The 16202-nt window shown below is 36.6% G+C and overlaps 1 protein-coding gene across 1 annotated transcript in view; it reads right to left on the bottom strand.

The window, feature by feature from the left end:
* Positions 1-16202, bottom strand: part of SDCCAG8 (serologically defined colon cancer antigen 8) — a 104816-nt gene that overhangs the window by 60734 nt on the left and 27880 nt on the right. The window contains exon 13 of the mRNA XM_031059713.1: positions 7808-7950. Coding sequence (XP_030915573.1) covers positions 7808-7950 — 143 coding nt within the window. The remainder of the gene's footprint in view (positions 1-7807; positions 7951-16202) is intronic.

Below are 16202 nucleotides of genomic sequence, written 5' to 3'. Positions count from 1 at the left end.
TATACTTCTGAAAGCACAAGACAGCTTTTAAAATTGTTGAAGTTCACAAATACCAAATGCTGACAGAAAAAGTACATTTTAGCTTATTGTAGAAACAGGCTTTCGATGCACTTGAGAGAAAAGCTTTAGAACAAGTCAGAAATAATGATAAAAATCAGAACCATTTTTTCCAGTAGCAAATTCAGCAAAAAATCCAGCAGACTTGAATACATGTATCTGAAAGATTTCTATGGTTCAAAAAAAATAAATCATTATCCTGCTGTCATTAGTCACACAAATAAAAAGCCTAATTTGAATGAGACCAAAGTAAATATTTGATACACACTCATAAACTTATTACTGTTAGTGCTGAATAATAACTGCTCAAAACAAAGACCTTATAAAGATGTTTGTTTTCTACAGCAGTTAGTCTCTTCAGTGTTTCATCTGAATTCACACTCACTCCAAAGCGCTTTAAGTATTATCACTGCTCCTGAACCACACTCTACATGCAGTAGCAATTTGGCTGCCTCAACAACCTGATGCGATCATTGATGTGACCAGTTGCAGTTTAATGCCGTGAAAAAAATTTAGGTGAATCTAATACTAAAATCTGAACATGTATTATTATATTTTCCTTAAGAAATATTTATTGAAGGACAAAAAATACAATTGTAAACCATGTTAAAACTAATTTAAAATTAATAGTAATTTATAAACACTTTAATGTTCAAAATTAACATATGATTTTGTATTTGTTCTTTGCTCCTCCAATTACATTTTCTTTCCTTCCCTTATAAAATTTATCAATGGCGTTTATATGTTTGTACAATGACTTAAATATGTTTAAAATATTAAATAGAATGATATTTAAATAATTGTGTGTTATCTTGACACAAAGTGTATCAGCTTAGAAAATTTTACAACGCCCTGCCAGAAGACGACAGAACCGATTTATTTCAAATCACTCAGTATCAGTCTTCATAAAGCAGCATATGGTCTTATCGTGGCAGGTAAAATATTTTACCTTCTATAATAACGCAGAACAGCTAATTTATCTACATGCTGTATAATCAGATAAACAATTTCAGCTGCACTATGAAAACCTGTAGGCAAGGGAAAAATTTATCCCTCACCACTTTATTGATTTTTCCACATATGCATTCATATGATTGTTAACAATAGAGGCTATTCTTTCTTCCCCCTCCTTCTTCAATTCCCTTAAAGCAAGCCCTTCTTTTCAGTAGTGAAAATATTTGCGGTTTCTACAGCTGCAGGACAAAGAACTCAGATTTTCACAGAGTTGCTCAGGGGAAAAGGAAGGGGGAACAAAAAAAAGCTCTACAAGATTCAGTTGCAAGTAAAGCAGAGTGAATGATAACTTTCAAAGCTACCAAAATCATTTACTAATGTGCTGCTATAGCAAATAAGTTTAAATTTTTTTGACAGCACCAAATTAGATTTATTGCAGAAACTGCTGCATTAATAGCATACGGCTATGTTATACTACCTATTTCAAATCCCTGTAATGTTTCCTCCCCTCCCTGCTAAAAATGGATAATTGAGCCAAAGTATAAACCTTCTGCAGACAGGATACACACAAGTTCAAAAAGCAGGTGCAGGACACTTTAGTTTTTTTGGTTAAAATTGTCTAAAAAAGTATCACATATCCTGATCAACAAACACAGGTAGTAATAGGTAGGGATTTTATTTCCCCCTTTTCCTCGATAAAATTTTGTTTTCATTTCTCTTTCAAGCTGACAGTCATCAACACGGGGCATGACCTCGTAATCCTCTCACACATGACTACCTCTTACTTCCGCAAGAAATCATATTGATCTTTACTTTTTACGTGAGTCAAATTATTCATGTGACTCAGGATCAGAAGGCTCGGACCTCCATTCATCCCTCTCAAGCTCTCATTTATGAGCAGGGAAGTGCCTCCTCCGAGCAAAAATAAAACATGAGAAAACGGGTTCCATTCATTGGAGGGGCCCAGCCCTGTGGGAAGGTGCCGACCTACGGCTCTCCCGCCTTTCCACGGGAGCAAAGTTTCCTTATCGCTTTCCCGGATCAGGCCCCGGACCCACGTGCTTTCACATTTCTGTCACTCGCCACATTCTCCTTTCGCCGTACCGCTACGGCAAGGCACGAAACCACGTAACCTCGGCACAGGGCAGGGCCGAGAGCAAAGCCCCGCGTTTCTGAGGAAGGAGGAGGCACGATACCGCCGGCGGGACGCGCTCGACGCCGCGGAGGCCACCGAGGGCCGCGGAGCCGGCCCGGGCCCGGGCCCGCCCCCGTCCCCGTACCCCGCCGCTCGCCTGGCGGTGGTCAGTCCTCCCAGCTGCCCTATCCGTTACTGTCTGATTAGCTGTGCGAAGGAGCCCCTCCCCGGCCAGCTTTCCCCGCCATCTGTTCCACACGCGATGGCTGCCGCCCAGCAGCCTCGCGCTGCCCTCCTACCTGGCACCCGGCTCCCGGCCTTACCCCAAAGTGCTAACACAGGTTCTCGCTGCTGGCAGAGTCAGGATTTCATTACTACTACTTTGACAAGTGCAGGGTTGTTTGTAATTTCTCTTTTATCCTGATTTTGATTGTACAACCACCTCCCACTGATTCAGTTTGCTTCAGTTTTGTTGCTCACAGATTTTACTCTCCACATTAATCTCCCTCTGGCATGTTACTGCATCTGTTCCCTTTTTTATTATTAATTTTCAAATTCCCACCATTTTTGACAAAAAGGAGGTAATCTACACTCTGCTTCTGCCCATTTCATTTTCTTTAATTTGGAAGATAAGTATGAAAGCGTGCCAAAGAAGTTAATTCTCCGTTAACAGTTTATTTTCTGGCATCCTGATGCCTTTGTATATGAAAACCAGATAGAAATAAATGTTGACTGAATCACAACAACAAAGTCGCAACCGTCCCTACATTTAATGAAAAGTAAACATACGAAGCAGAATCTAAAAAGTTTATTAGTTAGAGTTGTTTCATGTTATCACTCATCCCTGCATTTTAAAATAATGCTTTTGCATATTGATTAAAAAAAAAACTTAGAAATCAATCACTGGTTACACCTTATTTCTGCTTCCTCCCCCCACCCCCCCAATTCTAGTGCTATTGGTACTTTTGTCAGTCAGTCTGAGTAGATTAAGCATAGCGCAGCCATTTAATATTAGTAACAACGTTTCTCCAAAACTTCTTCCCAGCATAAATGATGGACTCTGAGGTGCTAAAATTGTTGGAAAAGGCATGGTATTAAGCATGTTGCTAACTAATAGATACTACTAGGAAAAAACCCACAGTAAATACTAAGTATGCTGTGACTCCCTAGAAGGCTGTGTATAACCACCAGGAAGTTTATGTTTTATCAGTTAATAGTATAGCTTAAATAGGGAGAACAATGAATGAGGCAGGCTGCAAACAAGGAGCACTGGTGATGACATAGAGCTCAACACCAGAGCTTCAGAGATTAAATAATGCCACATTAACCTGGGAGGGTATATGCTTTACTTATTGTACATGTAATAGAAATTAGTCTTAATGGAGTCCCTGAAACTAGCAAGAAGCACCCATGCACAGTAGGATGACTGTAGCACTGCTAAAACCCAACTGGCATGTCCTTAGGTATGCTGCTTTCTAGACATCATATCACTGTCAAAAGAGGGAAGAAACATCACATAATGGGGGAAAAACAATAATCAAGAAAAACAATACCCACTGACTCACTGTAATATAAACTTCAGTCCCTCAAGAGGGGATTTACGGCAGCTTGGTGGCTCACCTGAACATGAAAGCACACGTTCATTTAGTAATTTTGCCCTACCTACAAGCTGATCTTGAGACATTCTTAGTGTTTCATATAAGCAAACAAGAATAATAAATTTTAAACTAAACTAAATCTGCTTCTATTCAATTATATTTCCTGTCAAGTTTCAGATGACATTTCAGTCAAAAATATCTTGAGCCATCTATCTATCCATCTATCCATCTGTCTATCTATCTATCTATCTATCTATCTATCTATCTATCTATCTATCTATCTCTTCATCCCTGAGAAAATGCATGATGACATAATAAAATTTGATGATTTCAATTTTGAAATTTGATGATTCCCTCACTTCTTAGGATTTATTTAACTTGTTTGGTATATGTGAATATGAACTACTTCTGACTGCAACTGAAACAAATAATACCTCCAGATCTGGTCTGAAAGAAAAAGGAATGTTTTTTAATGATCATTCTGTTACACAAGAATAGTGAAATTTATTTTTTTTTTTACATTAGATGGCACACTAAGATCTGGACAAGTTGTTAACATCTTGCATCTTTTATATGATCTTTTCAATGAGCATATTGACATGATTTTTAATAACTATTTTCTCATTAACTAAGAACAATAGGCCTGCATGTTTTCTGCCCTTTGAAGAAGGGCTTCAGGTAAGCTTAATTAGCAAGACCCAACCTTGCCAAAGTAAGAGCACTTTGACTTAAGAACTAATTTCGTAAGATTCTCCTACTACAGTAACCTCAAAGCTGAAACTAGGGCAAAAGAAACCCCCAAGAAAACTTTAAACAATCATGGTCAGTCTCATAGCATGGTGACATCTGCAAAGTTACATGACTGACAAGCAAAACTACACAGTAGAAGTTCTGCATTTCCCCTGTCTTTTGAAGACATACAAATTAGAATTACTAACTAGATTCAATAGCAGAAAGTGCATGTTAATAGCAAGTATTTCTAAGCAACATATTGCTCCAGGAAGAAAGGTGACAGGAAAAGGCAATTTTAAACTCCGTGGCAATGGTTTAGAATAGCTAATTGTAACCTTTTTTTCTTCCTTTTTAACAAGTACATTTTGTTAACTTAGAAGCTGTTTAGTTGGTAATCAATCAACAGTGTCTGAAAACTAGGATACAGCAAAGAAGTGGGGCTCCTGGAGAAGAGTGCTGTTCTGCAGAGTACTTTCTTTTCTCATTATGACATAGACTGCATGTTTTTTCTCATTAATTCCTTTCATATACATTTATCTCATTTTTATACATTAAAATCCAAAGTTTTTGTATTCATTTATAATTGTATTTATTTACAATATCGAAACTTAGAATCAGTGGATTAGTGATCCACTTTTCTCCTTAGTAATGCAATAATTCATACAAAACAAAGAATTCTTTCTGTATCTTCTCAGCTACCTCTTATTTCTGCCAGAACAGCACAGACAGGTCATGCAAGGCAACAGAAAGACTATCCACAATGGTGTAACAGCAGTACAGGCCTCCCTCAACTCCAGCGCTGTGAGAAGACTTGGAGTGAACCAGCTGGTCCTCTCCTGAAAAGAAGAGAATCAGCAAGATGAGGCCAAGGCCAGAATACCCTAGAGATGCACTAAATCAGTGCAATTTCTGCAGCAACCTCCCACAGGCAGGACTCTAGAGCTTAAAATCTGTTTTCCTTGGCAAGCGCCACAGTGAATGAGTCTACAACCCCCATAGGATTGCTATTACCCCTACCCTTCAAGTATTTTCACTGACACAGTTGCCATTTGAGGTGAAGGGAATAAATGAAAGAAGGCAAACAGTAAGTGAATATAATTTACATGCAACTATGGATGTACCAATCCACGAAAAACATACCGAGTTCAAAATGCAAAACTAATGCCCCTAGAGACATGTAACTTTTATACCTTCATTAGCACAGAAAACCTGTTCTGCCAGGAGGTGAGCTGAGAGGAAGAAGGAGTACAGGCTAAGGACAAGTGTCATTTCAGTAGGGGATGTTTCCCTCTGCAAGGCAGGGAAAACAGGTGACACTACGAGAACTTTTCAAGCCCTGCCCTATGGATTTAAGTTCAAGGAGTAGACAGGTAACAGATCAGGAGCGATGAATTGCTCATCTCTTGTTCCCCCTTCTTCTTCAAGCAACATCACCTAAGGTATTCTTCGAAAGCAGACAGACGCTCCAAGTGTACAGAGAACACAAACATGTACATAGTGTTGTAGAATTTGGGGAATGTCAAGAAAAAAAAATTGAACCTATTTCCCATGCCTCATCATATTAATTTTTCCAATAAATACACATCAGCATAGAAAACATTTCAATTCTTGTAAGGAGATGCCAAACATGAACACACGATAATACAAAAAAAAACCCCAACCCAACCCGAAAAAAAAAAACCCAACCAACCAACCAAATCCCCCAAACCCACAAAAAACCCCCCCAAACAACCAATAAAACATCAAGGAGATCAGGACTTTGCAGAAGAGTATCTGCACTAGGTCAAAGGAGCCATGGCAGTTCAGCATCTGTCTCAAAAAGCAGGCCTCTGTGAAATTGTATGAGAACAGGGCCAGCACAGAGCATTACTTGCCCAAAACACTGTTCCCAGCCTCTAATGATTTGCATTCCAGAAACTTTCTGAGTCAGAGACTGTACATCAAAAAGCTACCTAAATCATCTCTATGTTAGGTATCCAGCTTTAATTACTTTGCTATGCAAAAGCAGACAATAGTTCTCATTTTTACATTTTGAGTATTTTCACCAAAAAAAAATTAAAAATTATAGATTCGCTAGTCAGATTTCCTCCAAGATATCCAGAGCTTTATTGCATATAATCAGCCTTTGCTAAAAGGAGCGTGGTAAAGCCATTTGGTTAGCTATCACAACAAATCATTATTAATAAAGTTCTGCTAAATCCAAACTTTAGATATCTTAACAACTCACCCAAAACTTTTTTCAAGTTCATTAACCTCTAGCATATTTTTTTCTCTAAATACAGGCTGTTAGAGTGGTACTTTCTTCCATCTGTTAAACAACCGTGCTCTGAATTACACAGAAATTTAGCTGAATAAAAAAATGATTCATTGAATTTAATAGTTTAGACAAGGCTCTATTTTATTTCCATTTACTCAATGGCAGAATTCTCACAAAGCCCAAAAAGTACAAGACTTGGATAAACACACAAACTTCTGTTAAGTGATAAAAATCTAAGCTTTTTTTTTCCCCCTATGAAAAATTTAAACTAACTTAACTTTTTCCCTTAAGTACTGAGTGAAAGCTGCCAGATTTGTTTATGGATGTTCATTCTTGGGGGGAGCAGGGCAATGGAACAAAAAACCCACACACACAACCAAAAGCCTGCAAACAGTTGGACAATAGCATTTTCCAAGGCAAAAGGAAAAGTTCGGCAGTTACCCAAACTCAAGTTGCAATGAATAATTGGCATGTCAGCCTTCTGGAGTTTTCTAGAAACGTGTAATGAATAGTGCAGCAAAAGACATTGGGAACTATACACAAGGATAGAATAGGCTCGGGAAGTCTTTCATTACACAATGCATTGTACTGTATCTTCACCGAGCAAGAGACTGAAACACTCTCCTCACATACTTGAGCTTACCTCATACAGAAAAATTATGTTCATTTATATATCTATATACATATTCCTGGTCATTCTGCTGAAGAAATTTCAGGTTATTAATCTGAGAACTCCTATGCTTAAAGGTGCTGCTCTACACTACAGTCTTAAACAATATTTCAAATATACTTGTCCTACTAAGCACAACAACAGTAGCTGCAGCCTCCCTTGCTCTTCTTCCTGCCATGCCACCTCACCACCAGAGCTGAACATTGCCTCTCCTACACACTACTAATTCACTTTTATAAATTGTAGTTCATAACTCACTAATTCAAGTCTCCACTTCTAGCACAACTGAGAGCTGCCCATGTAGGCAATGACTCCCAAGTATCTACAACAACTGTGGGGAAGCCTGTGGCAAAAAATTAGCAGAATGAAATTGGTACTACAGCATGTAATAGGATAAGGGGTACCTGGTGAGGTGCAGTTGGTGCTCAGATTTACTCAGCAGTTCTGTCAGTTTTAGGCACTCCTCTCTGGCTTCTGTCACATCCTGCTGGGCTTGTTCCAAACGCTGTTTGTTCCCATTGAGCTCTAATCCCAGTTTTTCTATTTTCTTAGAAAATTATAGAACCAAAGAAAGGTGTATTTAAGAAATGCATAGAGATACATTTTAAGAAAAAAAAAAGTGATCAAAGCACTTGAAAATAATGCACACTTCTGTTTTTGAACAAAAGTAGTTACTTGATAAAAACTGCAAAACAAGCAAATTAAGGTATTTGAAATTACATTCTCATGAAAAGCCAAAATGTGTTTCATATTTAAATCCTCTAATATACAATCAATGTTATTGTGTTCATGCAGCTTAAGAGTTACAGGCATTCAAATATTTTCCATTTTTCTCATGTGAAGGCTCCATATTTGTGGCTTGAATTCCCAGTGCTAGAGAGCCAGAAAGGCAGTAGAACAGTGGCCATCTTCAGAAGCTGCTTGACATAGGATAGCTCTCATGATAAATAATTTATTTTTATTTTTTTAATGCCTATTACATAACCCGTGAAAAGGGGGCATTTAGCTTTGTCACCTAATATTACACAAGAGAATAAAGGCAATTTTGTGATTTTACCATTATTGAAAAGAAGTATTTATGACTTCTATCTGAATCCTAAACATACCAGCTGCTGTTAATCCTATTATTTGATTAATATCATTAGTCCTTATAAATCAACATAGTAACTAAAGCTGATGAGTCTATTAACTTATTTACAAATAACCATTGTTGAGTTTGCATGACCAGCATCTTCAAGTCCAGTGATACGTACTAGATTTGTGTTATCCCAGTCATATTGTCAGCAATTTAAACATTTTTCATAGAAATTCTGAGAAACAATATGTTTTTCTTCAAGTCTATATACAACATACAAGTACCTGTAGGAATATATCTGTAACACAATACTATACTTTGTTCTAAGACTGCTTTTAGGAAGGCCAGTAGAGTACAGAATAAGCTGACAGTGTAGCTTTATCATGTAGTAACTGTTCTGCACTAACTTCCTACATAAATATTTATTTGTTATTGGGGCTGGAGGGAACTTGCATGTTTTTCAGTCAACTAAACTGTGAAAGGTCATTTGTAGTACAGAATAAAATTGCTCACATAAGGAGTTCATGCTGAATAGTTATTATACTTTAAACTCATACCATAGCTTATTTGTGATAGCTTCCTCATGTGGAAAAGATGCAATATCTTCTTTAATTATTGAAATTATTCATTCAAACATCCTACAAGAACAAATGGATATAACGGCACTCCAATACAAACTTTTGAATCATCTTCATAAGAACATTGTCTCTTTTCCTCCCATAAAAGTGTTAATCTAAACTACTTACAGTTGTGATATCAAACAAATACAATCAATCTCTTCATCCAGAAAAACAACACCATTTCAATAGTGTTGGGGTTTTTTAAATTTTGCCATTTACTTAACTGTACACTTTTTTCCCCCCAAAGAAGACTCAACAAAGGTTCATGAAGGAAATTTTGATTAGAATTTAAATGTCACCTTACTGTATCACATGCACCTCCTACCAAATTATATTGGCAATTCCAAGTCCAAATGTAAAGACAGTAAAACTATCTACAAAATTGTTAATACTCTTCCCTTCTAAAAAATATAACAACCTGTTACACTGACAGAATATTTTAAAATCAGGTACTCTAAGATATTCAGTTACAAATGCTTTGCATTTCCACTTTTCAGACTTTTGTGTATTTTAAATAGAAGTCTCAGTGGATTCTCTATTCTTCTTAACAGTAGCAATTCATAGGTATTATTTCTCCATTCATAGTAATCAGGGACGAACTCTTCACTGTCTTCACAAGTTAAAGATAGGGAAGTTCTGCAACATTCCTAAAATCTGCTTTAAAAGTGCATCCATTCAGCACACCTTTAAACAAACCCAAACCACAAATTAGTCCAAAAGCATCAGCTAAGTACTTAAAAAAAGCACAACCACAGCTGGGAATATAAATACACTCTAGATCACTCCTTCAGGGAAAAGTTTCAAGGAACAGATGGGCTTTACACCATTGCCTCGAGTTAAACAGGCTCAGTCAGGTTTTGACACAGACCCACAGAAGGAAGGAAATTCCAAGTGCAAGAACCTCTGGTGAAAATGTTTCGTTTGCATCAGCCAGATGTTGAACCTTCAGGGCTGAACTCAAGAACACATCCATAGATTTTAGTTGTCATGAAAGTGCAGGGGGAAATTCTCAGATAGGGAAGTGTCATTTCATGACAGGATCTTTAAATGTTCATAGGTGTCTTATAATTTCTATTAGAAGTATCAAGAAAATAAAAATGTGGTTTGAAGAATAATTCTACTTGTGCTACTTTCATCAGTAATTCCAAAATCCAGTACCAGCTCCTTTACACTCATGCACATACATGTTTGTGCATGTGTTTAGGTATACGCAGACATACATAAACGCCTTAAAATACCAATGTTTGGAGGTGCTTGCAGCATGACCTATATTCTAGAATTCTGGTAATGACCACGGCAGAAACAGAAAGGGATGGCAGAAGAATGCTACCCAATAAAGCTTGTTAACAGCAACTCAGAAACAGCCAATCCAGGTATATTTAGGCTTATCAACTAAATTATTCTTTTTGAAACACCAAAAAATGTTAATTCAAAATCATTTGGTAGGAGCTACACACCACCACACCACACTTATGTGGTGAAAACACATAAGGCTGAAAGCAGATCATACTCTCAACACTATGGGATAATTCTGTTTAAAACTCAGGTAATTGTTTGAAACATGAACCCTCAGAATCTGAGACATGTTAATATAACAAAAAACAACCGTCTTCTCTCTCCTGGTAACAATAATAGTCTCACAAATACACTCTGTCCTGAATTCTGAGACATGTCAGGTCTAGTCCATCATTAGGTCATCACAATGTAATTGGGATTTAATCTACAGAGAAATTAAAGCATCAATGAATCTTCTTCACTGTTTTTGCTGGGAACCTTATCAGCAGCTTTTTTTCCCAACTTTTACTCAGAGTAATTTTTGTGTTACTTCAGCTACCATTTCTTCTATCAGGAAGCTGTAAGCAGTTCTGTAGCTGCTATCCAGGCCACATAGTAATTGTAGGGACAGAAACAGAAACAAGCCACCAACTAAAGTATTTTGCTGACAGCTCTGTTTCTCATGCAGTGTTAATTTTATCCCTCAGTGCCTATCACCTGTGATACAGCTTTTTACCACATGATCAGAAAGTTATTTCTTCAAGGTACTTAACTTTTCAATGTATGTGAGAGACAAGAGATGGAGCACAGAACTGCAAAAAGACAGATGACAATCTTGCATTTAAGAAAATCTGAAACAGATTTTCAGTATAACAAGGAACAGAATTATCATAATGTATATGTACAACAAGACTACATTAAGGTTAGAACAGGCAACTTCTGGTGCTTAACTCTGCAACTTTAATGTTCTTATTACTTCTGCACATAATTTCAAAAGTACTATTTAATGTCTTGTTCTGCAGTTGCCCAAACTCCCAGGAATATCAACAGGCACTTTGCCATGGAAAGATGGCAGTCTAAACCTCAGTAAGAGAAACACCATTACTCACCATAAGCTGAAACACACTAACATCATCTTGCATCCATATTCAGCTCAGTTACACAAAAGAAGTTTTACTTAAACAAAAATGAAGCATTAGTGAAGTATTACTGCAGTAAAATTTTATTCTAAATCAATTATTCTTTTTTCAGTATTACCACCAATCACCTTCTATATTTTAAGTTTTCTACTTTGGATCACATAGGACCTTTTGTATCTTTTCTTGAAGCACTTAAGTGTTCCAGTTTTCATTTCATTCATTAGTTCGTGATGCATTTAAAAATTATCTTCAGATTTTTACAATGCATTTTTAGGAGACCACACTAGAGATGCTCATTCAGTGACATAAGTGCAACTTTCTGGAAAACATAAAGATGATTTCTCAAACACTTAATAAACCCTCAAATATCCTTTTCATAACCTATCTGACATTATCTTCAACTAACAATACTTAGTCATGTTGCAAAAATGCACTTTTTAGTAAACTAGACATCTCTATCTCCGTAAAATCTGATTAAATGAAATAATTTCATTTAAAACAAGTAAAATTAAAGATTAAAATAATTATTTCTTTTCATATAAATACTGATTCCATTGTATGCAAAAATGCAACTTTAAATTTCAAACTAGCAGATGTTTTTCACAGAATTTTATATAACAGCAAACTGACAGAGAAGACAAATACTTTTTTTTTTAACAAATGAGAATGATTAAGTGGTGATAAAAAAACTAGTGCTCTAAAGAAAATTCAAAAAACAAACAAAAAACAAACAAACATTCATTTTAACAAAATGAAAAACCAAATTAATTCTTAAGGGGTTTATGACATTCACTGTTGTCCCAGTATGTTCATTCATCAGGTGAAAAAATACATAGTATAACCTGAAAAGGAAATTTTGCACTGACTATATCATTGCCCAAATTCTGCAGTAAAATAATTCTGGAGAGTAAAATATTAATGTGAATTTATGCTACAATTTTTTTGTTTCATACTTCATTTGCCACCATTACTAAAATATTGAAGGGGCATAAAATAGAACAAAAAACAGAAGAAAAAATATAGAATAATAAAAATATAATCACAGTGTTGTTTGGTATTTGAATGTACATCCCCAAAAGGCAATCAGTAAAAATATAAGATAAAAAGGCAATCTGTAAAAATATACACACTTCAAATTAATACACTTTAACAGGCCATGATGCTCATAAGCTTAGCCTCATTTACTAAAGTGGCCTTCAAAAGCAGAGAGACCAGTGATAATACTCAGGACCAAGTCTTTCAAAGAGGTGTCCCCAGTATGGCCTTGCATGTACATTTAAGTACTATCTGCACCATTGACAGGAAATTTTTGCACATTTTCACACTGATCTCCACCCATGTTGCCTTCCATACCTAATAACATACTAATTAATCAGGGACAGAACTAACTGGATTTTTTTTTTAATTTAAAAAAGCTCAACAAAACAAGTCTGGTTTTGTAGAAAGATTTCAAGTGTTTTACTTGGATTACTATCAGGCCATATGCAGCAGGGGTCATTTGCAGTCATTTCTATCCTAATCCTTATATCAATCAAGCAACTCTAGGTTCAGAGTGGTCTCTAAACCTCAGACCTCCCAGGCATGGCCATCTGACATAGCATATTGCACCTGAAGAACTATCCAACTTTGGAAAGAGATTTAGGGCCATCACAAGGTTAACCCCCATCACATCCCAGCAATGGCTTTCTGCCTTTTGCACTCTATTTGAAGTACTGCTGCTTCCCATTCAAATCTGAATGAGGATACAAAGCACTCATGAAAGCTACATGTGGTTTCAAAGGGGAAGCCTCCATTCTGGAAATAGATTTATTATAAACTGTGAGAATATACAAATATGTATGCAGGGATTAAAGGAGTTCACAAAGACCTCTTTCTAAGAGGCTAATTCACAAAACCACACAGGACTACTGCAAATTCTACAAATCATTTAGCCTAAAACAGGAATCTGAAAACCTTTCCTGACAGGAAGGGCAAGTAACCTGAGCAGAAACATGAGAAGTAGCCTCAAGAAACACACATGGCAAGTTTTTTTTCTGTATGGCTGGCTGAAATCAATAGATCTGTAAAGACCAGAGGCATAAGAAAGATAAGCAAAGCAGGCTGTGATTTCTTAGATGGCTATTATCCTAACCTGATCTGGTGGGATTGTTGAATTCCTCAAAGACAAGTAGTTTTGTGACCCCTTTGCCCCTTGTACTGCAAAGTGTGATGGCACCTGGCAGTACCACACACCTTGTGTGCTCCACTAAAAGGCACAGCCTCAAGACAAGAGCCATCACCTTAGTAAAGGCCATCAGCCACAAACTCTCTGCTTCCAAACGGATGGAGAATTAACAGAGACAGGAGCCTGCAGTTTCCTAGGAAGAGCAGGGGTGCTGGAGGAACTTTACGGGAATAGCATGGAGAGTGGATGAGTTTAGGGGAACACACTTTAAATCCCACTGAAGCGAACTTGTTACCTGTGGTTCCTAGCTGGGGAAAGAAAAAAAAATGTGTTGCAAAGTATAGATTTATAAGTACACACACAGAGTTTTTAAATTAAGAAATAATCTTTAAGGTTTGTTCTTGTGCAAGCTCTTGAAGAGCAACATGGTTCCTGTGGATAAATACCCTGGGAAATGACAAGAGTGAATGGCTGAAACATATTATACAAGGATTTTACTGCATCATTTCCATGAAAATATTTGCTTTTAATTTGCCAAAATATCTGACCTGCAATACTATTTCAGGAACAAAACTTCCAATCCCATAGAGATTACTACAGTCACATTTTAACAGAGAACATTGCTGTACTACAGATTAGCTCAGCAGCCACCAGCAGAGATAAGAAAGTGATTTTATTCGCAGTGGAACGAGATGATTTTTTTGTTAATGGATTGCACAGGTGGGAGATGGGGGACAATGAGGTAGTGCAAAAGATATAGTTCACTTGCTGATAAAAAATTCAGAAAAGGAAGGATGCATGTAGAAAGAAGGAAGGGGAAGATTACACCTACTTCATTATTGAAAAACAGGAAAGAACAAAACCTGTTCCTTTTATCCTTTCAGACACTATTTAAGACTACTGATGTGAGATTGGTTCTTATTTCCTGGACAGCATTAAAGGTATAGCTGAAAAGAAAACCTATGCAATAACAACTGACAAGTAATAGGGACTTTTACTCTTCTGATTGTTGACACAATGACTATTGATAAAGCAACCATATTTTCTAGTCAGAGAAGAAGAAAAAAAACCCAAGAGAAACCAAGTATTTATTTAAGTATATAAACCCAATATATCAAGAGATGTGCAATTATTTTCTTACTTTGAATAATTTTTAATGTGCATAAACAATTTTCTCTTTCCATATACTGTGGAGTGACATCACCATAGATGACAGAACAGAGATCGAGGTTACATGGTCCAAACTACACCTATGAACAATAAAATCCTGATCCTGTGTTATTCCTCTTAGCAGGCTAGATGCTTAGGGGAAGCAGACCTGTACAGAAAATTAAGACAAGTGAGTAAAGAAAAGTCTACCACTGGGAATCCTAGTCCCAAGGATTTTTCTTAAGGAAATAGGTAGGATTTAATGAAGGCTGCTCATACCACTGATTCTTGAGGAATGGATGGCTGACAGAGAAAAGCTATGCCATAGCAGAGCAGCAGCAGCCATATAATAACTTTATATATATATTGCAAGATTGTAGGTCAATGTCTTCCTCAAAAATCTTGAAATGAGCTAGTAAATTCAGCTATAAAGAAAAGAACTAAGTTCCTCCTGAGCAGGCCAGAAAATTTGCAAGGCTTAAAGTACTGCCATTTTGCTCCTTATTTACTAATTTTCAAATTAATGCATTCAATGCCCAAAACACAAAATGATTAATTAGGAAGAGCTCAGTCACAGTAAAGGTTATCACATTTCCTTCATGCTTTCTTTTCCAAAAGCAATTTGGAAAGCTACTTTTAAGACCATTATACTCAAGGTCAGACCAGGTGAGAAAATTTCATGCTAAGAGTTTCAAGCCATCTTCTGAATTTTGAGGGTTTTCTCCCCTGCCAAATATTACTCAAGTATACATTTACTGATTTAATAGAATTTCTTTTCAAAACAGAATTTCCAGAGCATCTTTATAACTAATGAGAAAACAGAATATCAGATATAGACTGTTACAAGAATACACATAACACAAAATCCTAACCCATCTTCATCAGTTATTAAAACTTGCAAGTTTCAAACATCTGGTGATATGCTGAATGTCACAGCTGTTGAAAACTCTAGTATTTTAAAGCCTGAGCCATGAAAGCTTGATATCTGTTTGTAAAAAGACATTTCAGTGAACCAGGGTCTTTAGAAGGTGTTACTGGTCTTGCTTTGGATACTCTGACGCATTTCCAGGATATATACCTAAATTCTTGGCCTGAACTATTTTTGATGAAGACAGAGTCAGTAATCTCTCCTCTTATAGCATCTAAATTAGGTTACTATAAATCATGGATTTATGACAAATGAGATAAACATTCCCAAAATACCCTTTGGCAAAGTGCTTTTGGACTGCAATTTTGCCAGATTTTTATTTGTCTGCAAAATTGTCAGTCTATAATGTACAGAGACATCATTTAGGTTCTGTCATACTGCACAAAAATACTTTGGTGTGTAGCTCTTCCTATTTGTATAGGTTATGCATGTCAGTGAATCTTGACTTT

The sequence above is a fragment of the Geospiza fortis genome, unplaced genomic scaffold, assembly GCF_000277835.1.
Source record: "Geospiza fortis unplaced genomic scaffold, GeoFor_1.0 scaffold41, whole genome shotgun sequence".
NCBI classification, from domain to species: Eukaryota; Metazoa; Chordata; class Aves; order Passeriformes; family Thraupidae; genus Geospiza; species Geospiza fortis.
Note: the sequence above shows the minus strand (reverse complement) of the source record. Positions and strands in the feature narration are given on the sequence as shown.